Here is a 19,225-nt window from a genome sequence, read left to right on the forward strand (position 1 = left end):
ACGGACTCTTATCTTTTCTTCACCATGCAAATTTCGCCCTACTGAATCTTTATAGGTAATTACCTTTAATAACCGTCACATAGAGATGTCAGCGGGAAAAATCATAAGAAACCATATATTCACTGTTGTATTGTTTTACCTGCAATTACGGGAGGTTCTGAAACCTAACTACATTTGTAACCTTTTTATTGCTGACGTCCCACTACATTTACCGGGAGACAAATCCTTTATTCTTGGAGACTTTGTTTCAACTGACCACGGTGGATAATTTATTCCTGGAAACAATTTAAAGTATCTCCAGTCTACGAATAGCCACATGATGGAATTAGAACTGCAACGCCTAGTATGTAACTCCACGCAGAGTTTTATGTCACGTGCCCATCCTTTTCTTTTCCTGTCATCACATACCGTATATACTCGAGTATAAGCCGAGATTTTCAGCCCATTTTTTTGGGTGAAAAGTGCCCCCCTCGGCTTACTTAATAGGAGGGTGCATATCCTCAACACAAAGCTAAATGGTAGATGATAAAATGAAGTTACCAATTTAATAGAGACACATTCGCTATATTCATAATTCCCATGTGCGCAAAGTAACGTTACGTAAAACTTAAGGTGTATTTCCACTTTTGCAGCCAAACTGCAATAACACCTACTTTATATTTGTTACATGTTCTCATTCACATTGCAACTTAAAAAAAATATTTAAAATGTTATGCTTACATTTTCAATTGCTTTTTGCTTGCTTGAAAAAATCCTACCTAGTGTCCTCTCATATGTAATGTTAAGGAGTGGGCTGTAGAAGTTATGTTTATTCTAAATTACCCTGGTCTGTACTGTGCTGACAGATTTAATTATCAGTTGTACATTAGATTTGAACATTATCTGTCCTAACAAATGGTTATTCACTATAGCCCGTACAGCAGCCGAAGGCGGCCAAGCCGAAGGCATATGCTGTGGCCCGACTGAGCTGAAGTGACAACCGAAGCGGCGAGAACTGCCGAAGGCCGGCCGCTCGCCCTGCAAATGACAGCTGGGCAGAGCCAGCCATGATGTCACGGCTGGCTCCGCCCAGTTGTAATGACAGATCAGCGATAATGACACTGATCTGTCATTAAACAATAACAACTGGGCGAAGCTGGCTGTGACGTCACGGCCGGATCCACCCAGTTGTTATTCATTGGCCGGGACCTGCTAGAAGACTCTAGCAGTGCAGGCCAATAGGAAACAGTTAGGCGGAGTTAGCTGTCACTGTTAGCTCCGCCCAATTTTTAAAAAAATATATTTTTTAATTTCACTATTAATTTAAATTTTTTAAATATTTTTTTAACCTTTTTTTTTTCTACTACTTTCACTATCTTCTATTCTGCTTGGTACCACGGAGGTACCGAGCAGAATAGCCAAGCTGAATGCCTGAATAGGGGCGAACAGCAGGGAGTGAGCTGCTGGAGCTTCGGCTCAGCTGATCCAGATGTTGGATCGACTGAGTCGAACTCCTTCTGCACTTTAGCTCAGCCCAAGGCAGCCGATGTACGGCTGATTTTTGAAATCAGCCGTACAAGCCAGAAGTGAATAGCCGAACAGCGTTCAGCTCACTTCACTTCGGCTCGGTTATTCACTCGGCTGCCTTTGGCAGCTTAGTGAATAATCCTGTTAGAAACATTGTATGTTAATGAGAGGAAGCTCAGTCTATCCCTCTACTTTCACTTTCAAAACTGCTCGGAGTAGCCTGGAATCTGCACAAAAGTCTTAACCCAGAAAATGTCTAAAAAGGTAAGAAATATTTTGTAAATTTTTTTTTTTTTAGGTATACTGTGTAAATGGAAACAAACAAACATGCAGCAGGGGTTTTTTTTCTCAAATCTGACTACAAAAGTGAAAATACCATTTAAATTGAGAAATAAAGTTGAAACAAAAAAAATCTGTATCAAATGTATGCTTATATATTTGAAAAAAGAAAAAAAGCCCCAAAAAGTTTTGGGCCTGTTCCAAGAAATGACACCTTTGACATGAGGCTACTCCTGCTTAATCAGGATCTAATCTAGAATTCGCACTCATTTCCCCCCTACATATCTAACTAAGAACAAGCAGGCAGCTGTGACATTCTGCAAGTCAAAGAACTAGCAAGCACCCATAAATCTATGAAGCTGAGAATTCCAGTCAAAAAATCAGCTATTTTACATACAACATTATAAATATTACAAAATTGCAATTCCAACTTAAAACAATGCTAGTACATGTACTCAAGAGTGCAATAAAATGCTAACTGCTGTTCAGTTTGTAATCTGCAGCACTGGAAATAAGGATGCATTGGCCATGCAACCAATCAGATGCTTGTTCTAAGTTTGGCCATATATTCTATGCCAATTTAAGGGTCTGATATAACCCGCACTGAAGAAATTACAGCTGAAATATGGTTGGCTGCAAAAGCAACACTCTTTTGTTTTAGGTTTCATAAATGTATTATATACATACAAGAATCCCCCTGTGGAAGTTTTCATGTTTTACTGTCATAAAACATAGAATCACAGAGGAATGTATTCATTTACAGTGACTAAACAGTATTGGTTTTAAGTAGGGATGTACCGATACAATTTTTTCGGTATTGAATATGAGTGCCGATATTTATCTTTCGGTACTCGCCGATACTGAGTACCGATACTACCGATACCGGTACTTCCACTAGCATGGAGCCAGCTTCCCGGCCAATCAGGGAGCCAGGTGACATGTCATTACCCGTGTAATCAGCATCAAATCGGCTCAATGTTGATTGGCCGGGAAGCCAGCTTCTCAGCCAATCAGCATGTAGCTGACCAAACAACATGGAGCCAGGTTCCTGATTGGCCGGGAAGCAGGCTTCCTGGCCAATCAGCATGGAGCCAGCCAAACAGGAGGGAGCCAGCTTCCCGGCCAACCAGGAAGCTGGGTAATGACCCACCTCCCTGATTGGCCGGGAAGCGGGCCCTAAGTTCCCTCGTGGCACTGCCGGTCAGAGAAAATATCCCTCTGACTGGAAGTTTAGGTATCAGGGGTAAGTTTTAGAGCATTTCAGCATCTGAGTACTCGTACTCGCTCAAATACTCAGTATCGGTACCGATACCGCTACTAGTATCGGTATCAGTGCATCTCTAGTTTTAAAGTCATTCTTGTTTAGTTTTGGTTTTATGGTTAGTGCCATTGTCTTGCTGATAGACAAGTATTCTTCCTAGGCTCTTACAGCTTGCATCAGGTTTTCCTTCAGGATTTTCCTGTATTTTGCCGTATTCCTTCTACCCTCTAGCCTCACAAGTCATCCAAGGCCTGCTGCTAAAAACCCACAGCAAGATGCTGCTACCAACATGGTTTGAGGAGGGGGATGATGTATTTATGATGCTATGCAGGGTTTGGTCTGGCCAGGGCCGGTGCTAGCCTATTTTGCGCCCTAGGCAAGACCAGCTACTTGCGCCCCTAAAATCAATGGGACCGCAGCCATGCCCCCCACCTGCAGTGCGATGGCCTGCACTATGCAGCATTTTTTCCAATCGCACTGGACCGGAAAGCAGGCATTGATGTGCCCCACGTTCTGGTGCGGGTGATCGCACTGCTAGTGGTGATCACCTGCTCCCACCCCAGAACGCAGGGAGCCTTCAGCGCTTGTTTACACCAAGTGCGTTGCAGCGCAGTTAGCTGCTGGAACGCATTGCATTGCCCACTAAACTCCCCTATGCTTCACACTATGTGATCCAGTCTGTTCCAGCAGTGTATCATGCTGGAACGCACTGGAGCTGCTCAGGGGCATAACTAGAAATCACAGGGCCCCATAGCAAAATGTTATACCATCAGCTATAGAGGACTACAAATCCCAGCAACATATTATACAGCAATTTAGAATACCACCAGCTGATCTCCATTTATTTAATTATGAGACTTTGGCAGCACCAGTGATGATTCTGGTGTGTCATCGCTAGTGCTGCATAACGTACACTTATGCAGCACTAGTGATGATTCTGGTGTGTCATCACTGGTGCTGCATAAGGTACACTTATGCAGTTATTTTGTGTGTTTTAATTTGCAATTCATTTAAATTACTTTGCAGAAGTCTGTTTTCACTTTGACATTTTCACTTTCTTTGAAAAGAAAGAAAATGAAATCCACTGTGATCCAATGTTCTATGACAATAAAACTTGAAACCTTACAAGGGGGTGAATCGTTTTTATAGTCCAATATACGATATAGTCACGATACCGATAGTACAGTGAAGAAGTAACCCAACACAAGGTACTTAGACAGGGAGGCAGAACCCTTTTGTGACTTTTTGAGCTTTTGTTTATCTTTGTTCGAGTTTTTCCATGATGTTCTAGCCACTTGACAAATGGGGATAAAAGAATATAACCAGGTTTTCAGCAATGCGGTGCAAGCATAAGATACCAAGCAATATAATCAAGATTTCAAATACTCTTGAAATTTGTCATCTGCTTTAAAATGAGGAAAAGCTTTACAATTGTGCAGTAAATAAAGCAATACTAATTTAAAGAGATTACATTAATCCTAACCTATCTCTGCATATGTATGTACACCTTCCGTGCTATATTAGTATAGCTAGGTTACTGTCAGAGGTCTACAAATATAGACTAATCAGAAAACAATGTTCAAATGTAACAAAGCACGCTGCAAATGTTTCAGCAATGCTGTGATTCTCACTGCTATTACATGCAAGAGAATAAGTAAATCGATATAGGATTTCATACTCTCTGTTGTACGTTTGTGTCGCATGTAATGGACAATTATCACACTGAATGTGAGGTGATACAATAACAAACAGAATAACAATTTACCCCCAAAAAAGAAACCTGTACTAAAGTGACTCCCTACTGTTGCTTTCTAGGCAATACAGTGTAGATCAGCCTTTCTCAACCAGGGTGCCTTAAAATGTTCACACAGTGTCATGCCTTTCCATGGTGCAGGCAGACTGGCCACCAGCACCATGGAAATAAATGAGGCCATTCTATGGAGGATGAAAAGGACAGAGGTTCGACTCCCTCTAGGCATGATACACCTCTCACCCTCTGCCATACTGCCTCCTGAAGAAGGAGGGACTGAGGACTCAGATATGAAGGCGGCTTCTTATGTAAAAGAGGAGGACTTCTGATGTAAAGAGGACTCCCCTTTTTTTTTTTTTTTGCAAAGCCCACAATCTCAGATAAGGGACTGGTATGAATTTTGTAGAGACCACAGGCCATTTTTTACATTTTAGACTAGGGTGTCTCGAGATATTACATACTTTAAAAGGGTGCCGTGGCTAAAAAAAAAAATTGAGAAACACTGGTGTAGATTTCCAGCCACAGGAATAGGTGAACTTAGTGAAATATGACAAGATTTGCTGTGCTTATAGGGATGAGAAAATTTAAAGTGTATCCAAACCAAGAACAATATATACTATAAAACACTGCAACTTGTCAGTCCTGAAATACGGTGACTGCATTCGTGTTCAGGTTTATTTCTTTTCACAGCAAAGATACATTTCCTTTTCATAGGGTGTCAACACTCACTGTATTGTATCTGTGGAGGAGCAGCGTTGTCACCCTAGGACAGGGCTACAGAACACCTTTCCCTCTCCTCATCTCCATAACATGGGGGTATTCTGTAGTCTACAGAAGTAAACTGGGGAGAGCTAATAACTGCTTGAGACTGCAGTGGAGAGCAGGCAAAGAGCACAGGAATTTACAAGCTCACTGGCAGGATCAACATGTATTTTTTTTTCCACTTACAGAACAAATATTTAAAAAAAACACTTTCAATTGTATATTTTTAACAGACCAAAGGGGAACAAATAAGAGAGCTTTGTATGTACTGTTCAAAACAAAACAAAAAACATGCAACAAATGCATAAATCATTGTTGGACTATAATTTTTTTCTAGGCCCAGAAAACTGGTCCATTTTTATAGCTTAACTCTTACCTCATCTCCTCTTAATATTTCAGAGCCATCAGAATCTCGGACCTGACTCGATTTCTGTGCTATCTCTTTCTCGAAATTGGCAATCTCTTCCTTAGCATCCTGTAATTCTTCAGCTTTGGTTTCTTTCTTGCGCGAAATGATGGCTGCCTGTAAAGAAGGTCAGAATATGTGTACACATAAATATATTTGTGTTGTACACACACATTCCTAGTTCCAAGAATTCTGTCATTCTGTTTTTAAAGTTAAAAAAACAAACAAAAAAAGCACAAAACCTTTTATTATAATTATATAGTTACTTATAAAGCAATCAGAATATCTGAAAAGTCCCCGTGGATATGTTTGCCCCACTCTGAGAGGAAGCTTTTCTGCAATGTAGAAAACAGTAGGCTCTCATGGTCCCACCTGTGTTTCAGTGCTAATTGCTAAATGCATGAAAAACAAAAATGGACCAGGACTTCTAGTACACTGTATATAAAATATATATCATTTCTTTTACATCAGCCTTCGTACCAAACCATTGCCCAACACCATAAATGGAGAGTTTCATCATTTTCCATAATGTCTAAGATCACACTTATTTGACTCACTTTCTTACATTGTTTTACATCAAATACCTACACAGTGAAATGATGGCAGTTTTATTGGTTGATTTTTATCATTTATATCTATAAAATCCATTATAAGAGATGCTCATGTCTCAGGCAGAAAAAATATCCATCAGCAATCATATCTGTAGAGATTTATTTGAATACATACTTGCTGCCGAAAAAGGGACAGTTTGTCATCTGTCGGGTCATTTCTCATTCTCTTTTCAGTCAGCTGATTGATTTCTGTATTAACTTCTTGGATCTAAAAACAGAAGCAAAAAAACACCATGGTGTCAATTGGCAATACCTAAAAGAAAGTTAAAGGAGAACTATGACATGAGTGATTTCCACTCACCTCATAGTTCTAGCCGACCTGTGACAATGAGACTGTCACAGGTCGGCTCAGTAGATCGGGAAGTCAACGAACACATACCGGTGTTCGCTGACTTCTCGATCCTGTCACGGCTCTCTGCCGTGACAGGGGAGGGGCTGGATTCCCCCCTCCCCGCTCCGATCCGCCAGCGCTGACTGGCGGAACGGACGGGGGAGGGGGCGGGTACAGCTGGCTCTGCCTCTAGATAGGGAGAGCCAGCTGTCACTCACGCAGCTGGGCGGATCTCGACATCGATGTCGGGATCCGCTCCGGCTGCGGCGTCTCAGTATACCGCGAGCTGTAGCTCGCGGTATACTGAGTTTAAGGTGACGGGAGGACGCTAGTTTGTGTCCTCCCGTTACCCTAAGGAGAACTATTGGGAAAAACACTGACCCCATAGTTCTCCTTTAAGTGAATGTTGCTTTTAACCAACCTCCTGTAATGTATAAACATAAAACATATAATTTAACATATGTTATATTGACTCCTTGGTCACATATAGCCCTGTTACCACTTATTGTTCAGCCCTCTGTGCCTCTTCAGACAGGAGTCTGGCTTTTCCTTACTTACAGTAGGTGCTTACTCAAGCCAGTGAAGCTAAATGTTTTTAGAGTGGCTCCTGGAAGTGAAATGGTTAAAGAAAGCCTCCAGTCTTAACAATTCCCTTAACAAGTTTGCAGTCTCTAACCATCTACTGCAGCATGTATGCACTTCCTGACTATCCCATGTAGCATGTCCATTGTCTATGATCATCTCCTGTTGCATAGCCACAGCCTCGGATAGCTTTCTGTAGCATTACGGTTAATAAATATAATGGTGGCCCTTTGGTGATGCCAAGAGCTGAACTTAAGGTCCCCTATATCAAGAAAGTTGGCCACCACTGCAAATCACTGTAGCAGGGGTAGGCAACCTCAGCACTCCAGCTGTGCTAAAAATACAAATCCCATCATGTTTCTTCCTCTGAGAGCCATGTCTGTGGCTATCAGTCTTGCAGTGCTTCATGGGTCTTGTAGTTTTAGAACAGCTGGAGTGCTAAGGTTGCCTACTCCTGCACTACAGTTTGACATTTTAACGTTTAGACTTCTATGTGACTACATGAAGAACCCATATACCAAGCAGACATACCTATTTTTTAAAATGTCTGTGAACATTCTCTTATACATCTACAGAGAATTGGCACTGTGCTATTAATAAATGTTGTGACACAATAGCAAATGTTCATATTTCTGACGGGCTCTGACTGATCACATGTACAACAGTATTACAGCACTTCTATTGTCTCCAGTAATTAATTTACATAATAAAAAGGGAAAGGGGAGACACATTTTCTAATGTGAAGTGTGTCTTTACACTGCATTTAAGCACTGAATATGTAGTTTCTGCAGTAGTAGCTTTCTCTTTGTTGCTTAACAGGCCCACTTTGCTTTTTTTCAGTAATCCGTGCCCAGAGTATTATAACTGACTATTAGGTCAAATGTATTTTAGGCATACCTTAGCTTCAAGCTCTGTAAGATCAGATTGGTCAACCACTTGTTCACTGACAACTCTTTGCATGAAGCTCAAGGTCTGTCGCTTGGACTCCAGTTCTTTAGGAAGCTTTTCAGAAACCATATATGAATTAAATTTTATTTCTTCTTCAAGTCTTTTCATTAAGCCTGCACGTGACACAGAAAATACAAATAGGATTTTATTTTGTTGAGAGAAATATTGAAATGTAATGTTTCTAAAATGCTTTTTAATATAACTGGCTACAGTGGTAAATGGAAAACGTGTTAAAAACACTAATTATTATTATTATTATACAGGATTTATATAGCACCAACAATTTGTGCAGCGCTTTACAAAATGAAGGAGACAGAACAGTTACAATATAATTTCAATACAGGAGGGTCCTGCTCATGAGACCTTACAATCTAGTTGGAGGGGCAAGCGATACAAAAAAGGTAATAATTGTATGGAATGAGGTGATGGAAGAATTAAAAGGAAATGTATGTTGAGGCAGGATAGGTTTCCTTGTAGAGATCAATTTTCAAGGATCAGCTAAAGGTGGACAGGAGAGTAGGAGATACATGGACAGATTGGGGCATGGAGTTCCAGAGAATTGGAGAGGCTCTGGAGAAGTCCACAAGGTGAATATGAGAGGAGATGATGAGGGATCTAGAGAGCAGGAGGTCTTGAGAGAAGCAGAGAGGATGATTTGGGTGATATTTTCAGATGAGGTTTGCGAGAAGATTATTATATTATATTCACTATTGAGCCGAAGGATCTAGCCGTAGCTTCGGCTGATCCTTCGGCTTGCGTCGGCCGAACCGAAGAGCTGCTGTACAGGCTGTTCACAATAGCCCATACAGCAGCCGAGCCGAACGCATATGCTTTGGCTCGGTTGAGCCGCAGTGACAGCCGAAGCGGGAGAAGGTCGGCCGAAGCTGACTGCTCTCCCTGCAAAAGCCAACAGCTAGCCTGTCATTACATGAGAACAGCTGGGAGGAATAACCCCCTTAGTGTCATGAATTTTATTCGTTGGGCAAGCGAGAGCCAGCAACAGTATTTTATGTATAGGAATTACTATGCCTTTGTTTATGAGATTGGTTCACTCCCCTTCCCCGAAATGTACACAGAGATTGCAATCAAATTGCTTGCATTCCTTGCAGTAGGAGGTTCATCTTTTAGTTACCATAAGTACTCTCTAAACGCTTACATGCATAGAGATACCGGGCTGCAACTTTTTTTTTTTTCATTACAAACACTGGGAAAGACAGACCCTCACACTTGGTAAATGATTTTAGAAAGTGTTAGCAAGGCCTACATTAGCATCTACAAGACAAAAACATCTAAATATCTGCAATAACATTTGATAAAATCCTTGCAATGTAAATAGGTGACTTGGAGAAAAATGTTTATTTCATGTAAATATTATGTCATAGAGTGGCCTATAAAGCTGAATTTTAGCAGTCATACAGTCTGCTATTTTGTAAAATGGACAGGTACGTATCAGCCAATTATTTATTGTGCATTTGTGAGAGCTGTTAAGAGATGCGTTCGAGTTTATGTGATAATGTAATTCAGGAAAAAATGTTGGGTCCTTGCACATTCCAAACATAAGAGCTTTGTGAACCTCTATCCCCTGACATATCTCTGTCCAAAAATGACTCACTCTTTTAACTGCACCAGTTAAGTAATTTCTTAAAATGGAGAGAGCTTTTTTAGAGCCTAACCTATTTACCAGGAATCAGTGATGTGAATTGATTATACGAATTGTGCCTGCAAAAGGAAAATACAAATGTGCCGTAGACCTTACAAGTAAAAATAAATGATTTTTATTGGCCCCAGTTCTCCAAACCGCTAAAAGCTGAACTTTGATTGGTTGCCATAGATGACTCTATACATATTCTTTTTTATTTAACTTTTTACTCCATTGTGTGTTACCAAGTCTCCCCTTGGTCTTCCTATTTCCTCTTGCTTTGAGGATTCCACTTGCCTTTTGGGCTCACAATTGCTCTTCTGAAGGATGTAGCCTGTCCAATACACTTTAATTCTTTGATCATTTTTGTAATGGTTGGTTAATGTCTAAAATTCAGCACAGGAAAGCACTTCTTGCCCCCTGATGCTAACAATTCACCAAAGAGATACATTGACTATAGTTTGACAGTCGCATTTTCAACCTTCCCCTAGGTCTCACATGGATAATGTAAAGTAAATGGCAGTACATTATTACATCTTCAGAATGATCTTCAAGACCCCACTATATTGCTCTCTCATTGTCCTTCTTGACTTGTTCAAGATAAGCGGGAAAAATATCAAAAGACTAATTTTTGTGAAAGACCACAGCTGACGTTTCCTAAAGTTGTCAAATGCCTACACCAGGGCTCTTGAGGAAGTGGTGGGATTAACGTATGCAATGCATCAAACCTTCTCAGTATACCTGACCTGTAGATTTTCAACTCGCATACAAGCTAAGTATCGCTGATTCAAATCAAAAAGAAAATAGCACAAATGTGCAAAACCACATTGTATAGTATTATAGTTTATTTGAATAATGTAAAAACACACTTACAATGTGAAGGACTTTTACAGACTTATCAAGTGAACAGAGAGCCACTCAGACCAGCTGCCACATTTTCTATGATGTCGCTGCACGCTGTCAACAAATTGGCTCTGAAAGTGTTAATCGAGCAATGGCAGGAAGATGTGCTCCCCCCACTAGGCTCTGTCCACTTCTGTAAATCAAAAAATGCATTTCGGGGATGACTTCTCTGAGATATGTTGGCAATTAATGAGGCTTCTTTCAGCTGACTTACTGAACAGGAACACAAACCCTGTCATGTGTACAATATCTTCTTGTTCATGTTCTGAATATAATAAAAAGGTCCTTGTAATGAACATTCCCATTCCACCTTGTTTCACTGAGGCCAAGGATTTCAATGTGATACTTCTGCAGCTGTGCAGCTACCTGGTCAAGCCCACCAAATTTATACAAGGACCTGATGTTTCAGAATCTCATTTTTGTTCTTATCTTAAAGTCAAAGGTTATCACCATGAAATCATTACTAATGCTGAGGTGTAACGCTGATTCTTTTATAGTCTAGCTTAAGATGTCTGAGTGACATCTGACAAAGCCGACCTCCTGTTTTGGATGCACTTTTTGAATGGTAGTACTAACTCACCAAGTAACATCATTCTCATAAGAGTCTGTTGTCCCATTAACCACTTTGGGACCCACACAGTAGCTGTGGCTTGACCTCCTGGCACAGTGGTATTTAAGACTCCTCCCATCCTCATTCCCCCAATGAGGTCATAACAGGACAAAACAGACAGAAAGACGACTTCAAAAGAGGCAAGGATTATTTAGGTACATTTGTAACTGCTGTACAGTACAGTAACCCATTCTAATAAAAATTTCCCTTTTTATTAGCCTAGTGCAGCCAAAGCAATTTAAGATTGATTAGTGATTTGTTACAGACTACTGCACTTGGAAAATTGGTCTTCCCCTTTCTGAAGAAGACTGAAAATTGCTACCTACAGTACAAACAAAAATTGAATGTAGAAATATTTTTTGCTTCAAACTGAGTAAATGAGAAAAACAGGCAAGGGATCTAAATTTGGTTGGCCACTGAGGAATAAAATCCTATACAGGATATACAACCACAACAAGGACATCACATATTCCAAATGTAAAAATACCACAAAAACTTACTATCCTACTGAAAGACAAAAACTTCAAAAATGTTTGAAAATATTAAATCATTTTTAGAGAATGTATTACCAGTGTGAGTTGCACTCTTCCCTAATTGTTTCAGATTGTGTAGGCACATAAAGTGTTTCCATGACATATTAGAAGTTTGTTTTCCGTTTGTAGATAACCATGGTTTTCAGAATGTGCAGGCGTAGAGCACGCTGTAATGACTTTGGCCAGATGCCCTGAGATTTGCTTCCAAGTATTAACTTCCCAACCAAGTGCTTACATGTACATGGTAGTAGAGCGGATTGGACTGGAATAGAGGAACTACTGCTTAATTTAGAAACAATAATTCTTAAGAATATGGGAATGATGGGACGTTTCACATCTAACAAATTAAATTTAGCTTCATACAGAAACTTCTGGTTTGTATCTCTAGGAAAACCAAGTTTTTTCTTGCTGGTTTCCTAGCATTGACTTAGGCATATAGGTACTTTAGTTCAATCTCAAGTTTACTAAAGTTTAAATTAAAAATACACAACACAATACATAACGTGTAACAATACATTAAAAGTCTTATAAGGCTTCAATGCAGGAGACATGCCTATAGAATACAGAGAAATCCGTTATAGGGTCGAGCAGAGTACATGAATTAGAAGTCCCCTCCATGAACCTCCTCCGCGCTAAGGCACATGCATCATAAGCTATGTAGGTCAGCATTAATGGAGCATATAGGTACTTTAAAATAAAACATTTTCTGTATTGGTTATGCAGGTAAGATTTGGAGCCTGCCAGGTTAAAATACAGGAATAGACCTATTTTTGAACATGCATTTGTAAGGACTGTCATTATACTTTCTTCATACTTAAGCTGGCCATGCACTGGTAGATTTCTGTACGAACGTTCAAACGAAAAATCTGGTCAGAATATCCGATAATGTCATCAGAGATTTGACGAATGTCGTTTGAAATTTCATTTGATTTTAAACATTTTTAATATTCGATTTTGAATTGAAAGGTGTTTCCCCCTGAACGAAAACCGCATTCACTGTTAGAATTTCGTTTGAGAAACATTTTCCATCCAGCCCCTTCAACTTTTTTTGTCACGGAGGTCAAAATTGATAATTGATTTGACCTCAAAAGTTATTAGAAAGTTGAACAAACGTTCATAAAATGACTTTTTCTGAATGCAATTCTACTGGCGTATGGTCAGCTTCAGGAAATCACTGCTCTGCAATATGAAGGTGTATATTACATGTCCTGACATCTGAGGAACTTACAGCAGCATTTTCTCCAAGAAAAGCAGGTGTCTCTGCCCTTCTATTACTTTTTATTAATTTATCCCTGCAATAACATTATTGTTTAAATATGCATCTATTTTTTTAAAAAAAAAGGAGATCTTCAAGGTACTAAATAATTGGAGAAAAACTGAGGGGTTTTGCCCCCTTTGCAGTTTTTTCCTCTCTAGGATTCAGTTTACTAGAAGCTAGAACTGCCAACAAATCTCAAGAAAATGTAAAAAAAGAATATAGAAAACTGTAGAGGAAACTATTTTTTTTCACATACATCTCTAACAACTGCAAATAAGGATATCTATACAAATTAGCATTTACCTTCAGGTTTCGCATCTGTCGCAGCATGTCGCATGTTTTTCAAGTGAAGTTGGGCTCTTTGTAGTTTCTGTTCTGCATTAAACAGCTTTGAAACAAAAAAAAAGGCTCTGTCAATTCACCTGCTGTGCGTTAACAGATAGAAAGGAAAAAACATCAAATAACAGTATTTGCAATTAAACTGGTTAACACCCCCAAGCAAATTTCAGACATGTTCTGTAAAGAAAAAATGACTTACTGCTCATGACATCCCTATGTCACTAGCAGTCAGGTACATGGGAAGGAATTACAACAAAACACACCTGTATATGGATACTCATAACAGAGGCCTGAACTAGTAAGGTGTGCTGTCAGTCAGTATGAAGTAATAGGAATAAGGTAGGCACATGCTTGAAATATATTGTCAAATACAAGGCTTATTAGCTGTTCTCTTATTGTAGGAACAAGTAAAATTAATAATTGGTTATATTTAATATTTTAAGCTCATTTCCTCATTTTAAAAAAACCAAACAATAAATATCCTGATTTAAATGTACTTTCTTCATCATCACTAAAAATTACGCCTTGACATGTAAACCTATATGTAAGCCTATCCCACCTCAACCTAACCACTGAACCATCACATTCTCAAATAATTCATCCTCACACAGCTACCTCCTCGTGTATCACTGGCCCCTAAAAACCAGGCAAACTTTCTATTTCTTATTATTCAGATGCTTTGTTATGACCTTTAAAGGCTTTGGCAAGGCTGAACTGTAGCCATTGAAATAGTCATCCTACCCAAATTCTAATATCTTAATTATATTTTGTACCTTTTCTGCACAATACACAGAACACTTACAAATTTGTCTGAGTGAGAGGTGAAAACCTAAGAATACCTTATTTACTACTTTATTTGCTCCTGCATGTTTGGGGAGAATAAGGTTTCTGAAGATGTGGGCTTTTTCTTATGCTGCACAGCATTGATAAAATGCCACCTTTGCATTTCAGAAACTAACTCTTGAGTTAATTTGACCCTTTGACCGTGACTTCCACAAGCCTGCCTACTGCCGATTATTTTATTCTGTGTTCACTCCAAATATGAAGCAAGAACAAGCATAAGTCTGACTGCTGAATCATCCCTGCTAATGAGTATTTTAGACAATTCAAAATTTTGACCTGCTTATCATAATTCTATTATTACATCAAGAGAACACCAGACTTTGTGATTTGGTATCGGGGGCAAGAATTATATCTCTATTGGACTAAAATTGAAATATGATCTTCTCTCTAAAGAGTCCCTTTTGATATTTGCAGGTATGAACAATCTATTGTTTCATAAGCCTTATATAAAAAATGTTCTAATCTAACCTTCCAGTACAGTTTTTCAATGCCAACACCTAAGTGTAAGACTAAAATACATAAATGTCTGCTGAAAGTTGAACATCTATATGGGATGGCATGGCATTTTCTTCCAAGTCATCTAGCATAAAATAGGCTAATTACAAAGCAATGCTTGCATAGCATACCAGATATAAAATACACATTTCATTTTTATTTTGAATGGGTGCAATGACACATTAATGGCAGCGATGCCCCCTTTTCCAAACCTTGTGGACTACCATTCTGGCACACATTTTTTAAATAATTCCATCTCCGTTTCAGCTGCACCACTGCTTTGTTTCACTTCCCCTTTGAAGGTTTCTAAATCGCCATGTAAATTCTGCCTCCATGCCTGCTAAGTAGGGCTGCAACAACTAATCGACATAATCGATTATAATCGATTATTGAAAAAGTTGTCAACGTTTTCAATAATCGATTAATCGGCTTCCGATCAGTAGTGAAGATGGTCATAGCTTCCAGCTGACTCACAGCAAATCTTCCTATTTCCACATTTCAACACAGACTGAAGAAAGTGGATGAATGAAAAACTTACTGCTTGGCTTAAGGTTAGCATTCTATTGTTTAGGAAAATCTGGAACCTCTGGAGGACTAATCAGCCCATGTGCTTCTCAAAAATGGTTTAAAGATCGGTCTCTAGAGATGTGTTCATCTGTAATCTGTATTCCTTTGTGTAGTTCATACTGTTTGTAAAGGCCAAATCTTTATTGCACATTTGCTTGACCTGAATATACTGTTAGACTTTTTTTATGTTAGCACATATTTACAAAAATATTACAAAAGACATTTAAATCTGGTAATCCAGCAGGCAGACAGAGTAAGATGTACAGATGTCAAGGAGCAGACCCACCCTTTCTATGTGTAGAGCACTCTGGGATCTGGATGCAGTGAACAACATAGAACTCAAATTAAAGAAAACCAGTCAAGACTGGGTTTATGCAAGAAACTGAATATTACGTACTAAATTAATATTGCTGCACAATTGTACTTAAAGGAGAACTATGGGGTCAGGGCTTTTCCCCATAGTTCTCCTTAGGGTAACGGGAGGACACAAACTAGCGTCCCCCCGTTACCCTAAGCTCAGTATATCGCGAGCTACAGCTCGCGGTATACTGAGACGCCGCAGCCGGAGCGGATCCCGACATCAATGTCGAGATCCGCCCAGCTGCGTGAGTGACAGCTGGCTCTGCCTATCTAGAGGCAGAGCCAGCTGTACCCGCCCCCTCCCCCGTCCGTTCCGCCAGTCAGCGCTGGCGGATCGGAGCGGGGAATCCAGCCCCCCCCCTGTAACGGCAGAGAGCCGTGACAGAATCGAGAGGTGAGAGGTGAGCGAACGCCGCTATCTGTTCGCTCACCTCCCGGTCTACTGAGCCGACCTGTGACAGTCTCATTGTCACAGGTCGGCTAGAACTATGAGGTGAGTGGAAATCACTAATCTCATAGTTCTCCTTTAACATAGATTTATAATTGTCCATTAAGCTTTGAAAGCTTAGCTTTAAGTACTTTGTCTTATCCTGATACTTCAGCTTCAGATGTCACCTGAAGTCTGACAACTGCTTCCTGATCTTACATACAGTCTCCCAAGTGGATTACTGTACAGTGTCAAATAACAGAGCCCTACCGTTTTCTACATTTTCTTCACTAAAGTGTTGTTGTTTTTTTAATGTTGTTATGTACTCTTAGGAGTTGGGAGACATCGTATGAGGACAGGTAGTTCACAGGGGTAACACGTCAGGTGTCCTATTATCAGTGACCCTCAAGCTGATGTATCTTGCTCAGAGAAAGAAAATGAACCCTAAAACGGGAGCAAATATAAATATTTTAGAAGCACACTGCACAATTATGATAATAGAAGACTATTTCTGCATTAGCCCAAAGCTGACTGGTTCTTGTTAACATAATCTGGGTGGACTTCAGCACAGTTGCAGTGTTTGTTGCATAACATTAGTAGCTCATTAGCTGCTTTCACTTGCCACCTTCAATGGCTCTTGAATCACTTTAGTAAAAAGGTTTATTAAAACCTTATTGACCCTGAAAAGTGACTTCTCACATAGTTCTGAATAGCATACCATCAGAGGGCTGGACAACTTATCAGGAAGAAAAGAAGCTGCATGAACCCAAGGCTGGGTTCACACCTGGGCGTACAGAATATGCGCGTCTGCCGTGCGTTTTTACCGTGATTTGCGGTAAAAGAAACACGCGACAAACGCGCATTTCTGAGGGCTATCCGGCTGTATCCTAATGGATACGCGTGGCAAATACGCCCCAAAGAAGCTTCTGTACTTCTTTGGGCGTAGGGTGTTTTCCTATGCGCTGTAAAACGCCCAGGTGGTAACCATGCTCATAGGCAATTATTAGTTTTCACATGTTGAGCGTTTTACAGCGCGTAGGAACGCGCTGTAAAATGCCCAGGTGTGAACCAGGCCTTAAATGGTGCTGGCGTCATGGGAGTAATTCGATTCTGGCACCTTGGTGCTGCTTAGTTTTGGGTGCCAGTCCTGGAACAAGATGACCTTGTGGTTATAGGCAGTTTCAAGTAAGGCTGCTCTGATTGGCTGCTGCTTGCCAAATGAGATTTAAGCTGTCCTAATGCGGGTCCAGCAGAAGTGTGCTTGGGAGACTGCATAGGTGGTGGATGATCTGCTAACTTATATAAATGCTGTGGAAGCTTAAAAGAGAACTATGGGCCAACCATTTTTGCCCATAAACTGTCCACCGGTGACCCAAAGCTCAGTATATAGAGGGCTATTGCCCAAAAACAGTCGAGATCCACCCCACTGGCTGATTGACAGCTGGCTCTGCCTCTCTAGAAGCATAGCCAGCTGTGCCCGCCCCATCCATTCCTGCAGTCAGCGTTGTAAAAACGGAGAGGGGAGGGAATCCCTGTGGGGAGCTGTGACCGACAGTCACCGCTCTCTGCAGGGAGAGGATCGGGATGTCAGCGATCAGCAGTATGTAATCGCTGACTTTCCAATCTATATAGCTGACCTGTGAAAGCCTCAGTGTCACAGGTTGGCTTGAATTATGAGGATGAGCGTTTTTCACTCACCCCATAATTCTCCTTTAACTGACATCTCACAGGTAATTTATAAAACACAGCAGGTCAAGCAATTAAAACTGGACTAGAGCTATTTGAAATTAAATTTTACTTCCTGCACAGTTAAGCATACACCTTTCTAGGCTGCAAAATTATTTTCACTTGAGCAGAAAGTAATTACCAAATGTTCTTCTGGCCTTCTAAGATGGCATTCATGCCAAATTATTCCAAGCATTGCAGTTATTACTGAGTATTTATATAATTGCACTTGAATGTATACATTTGTAATGAAGGATTTGGCAGATCAAAATTGCTGCAACAGAGTAAGAGCGCTGGCTTTAATTACACTCAGAAAGACAGGGTGGTGTTTGCTGGAACTACAAATTTGATTTTACATTTCCTGCAAATGAGGTGGACAAACAGCAGTTTAGCAAAGGTCGAGCTCTATTGTTGTTATTTTATTTTCCGTTTACAGACTTTGAAATAAAATTTAAAAGCAAATGATGGAAATATACCTGATTTCTTTGTTCCTGCTTCTGCTGAGCCAGAGACTCTTCCCTCTCTTTTTCTACTCGCAACTGACTCGCCATCTCAAGCATCCGCTGATGATTCTGAACCGTCTCCACCTGCAACAAGTGATGGTGCAATCCAAATTACTCAAGTTACTGTCACATACTTTATATAATAAGTAGACAGTATTATGTGTAACCCTGTCTGAACATTTCCTCTTCATGTCCATTTCTCCTAGCAGCTGACAGAGAGGTATTGGATTCAAGATGTCTAAAAGCTTTGGCCTTTGGCCTAAGGAGATTCCCTTTCCGTCACTTGCATTTTCAGCTACCTTATTACAAGTGCAACATGCTGTTCTTAATCCTTGTTTGCATTCCCTCAGCCAACAGTTTTGACATTGAAATGTTACAGTATCAGATTCCTCCTTACCCTTTTTTTAAGGCGCTCAACTCTCTTCATCAGCTGATCCTTTTCCTCTTCCATAGCTGTGATGTCCTATGAACAGTATTATGAACAGGATGAGCTCTAATTATTGAGAATGCTTTGACAATTTTTTCATTAATTAATTTTAAAAAATACATAAATTAACAAATGTAAAATGTTGACATTATATTATTGA

General features: G+C 40.0%; 1 protein-coding gene across 1 annotated transcript in view; it reads right to left on the reverse strand.

Moving 5' to 3' along the window:
- The window catches only part of IFT81 (intraflagellar transport 81), an 88,234-nt gene that overhangs the window by 34,769 nt on the left and 34,240 nt on the right, over positions 1-19,225 (reverse strand). Inside the window, exons 6-11 of the mRNA XM_018556719.1 lie at positions 19,036-19,101; positions 18,612-18,722; positions 13,683-13,767; positions 8,386-8,549; positions 6,691-6,783; positions 5,935-6,081 (exon numbers count right to left, since the gene is read on the reverse strand). Coding sequence (XP_018412221.1) covers positions 5,935-6,081; positions 6,691-6,783; positions 8,386-8,549; positions 13,683-13,767; positions 18,612-18,722; positions 19,036-19,101 — 666 coding nt within the window. The remainder of the gene's footprint in view (positions 1-5,934; positions 6,082-6,690; positions 6,784-8,385; positions 8,550-13,682; positions 13,768-18,611; positions 18,723-19,035; positions 19,102-19,225) is intronic.

This window comes from Nanorana parkeri, unplaced genomic scaffold, assembly GCF_000935625.1.
Source record: "Nanorana parkeri isolate BGI_ZX_2015 unplaced genomic scaffold, ASM93562v1 scaffold13, whole genome shotgun sequence".
Taxonomy (NCBI): domain Eukaryota; kingdom Metazoa; phylum Chordata; class Amphibia; order Anura; family Dicroglossidae; genus Nanorana; species Nanorana parkeri.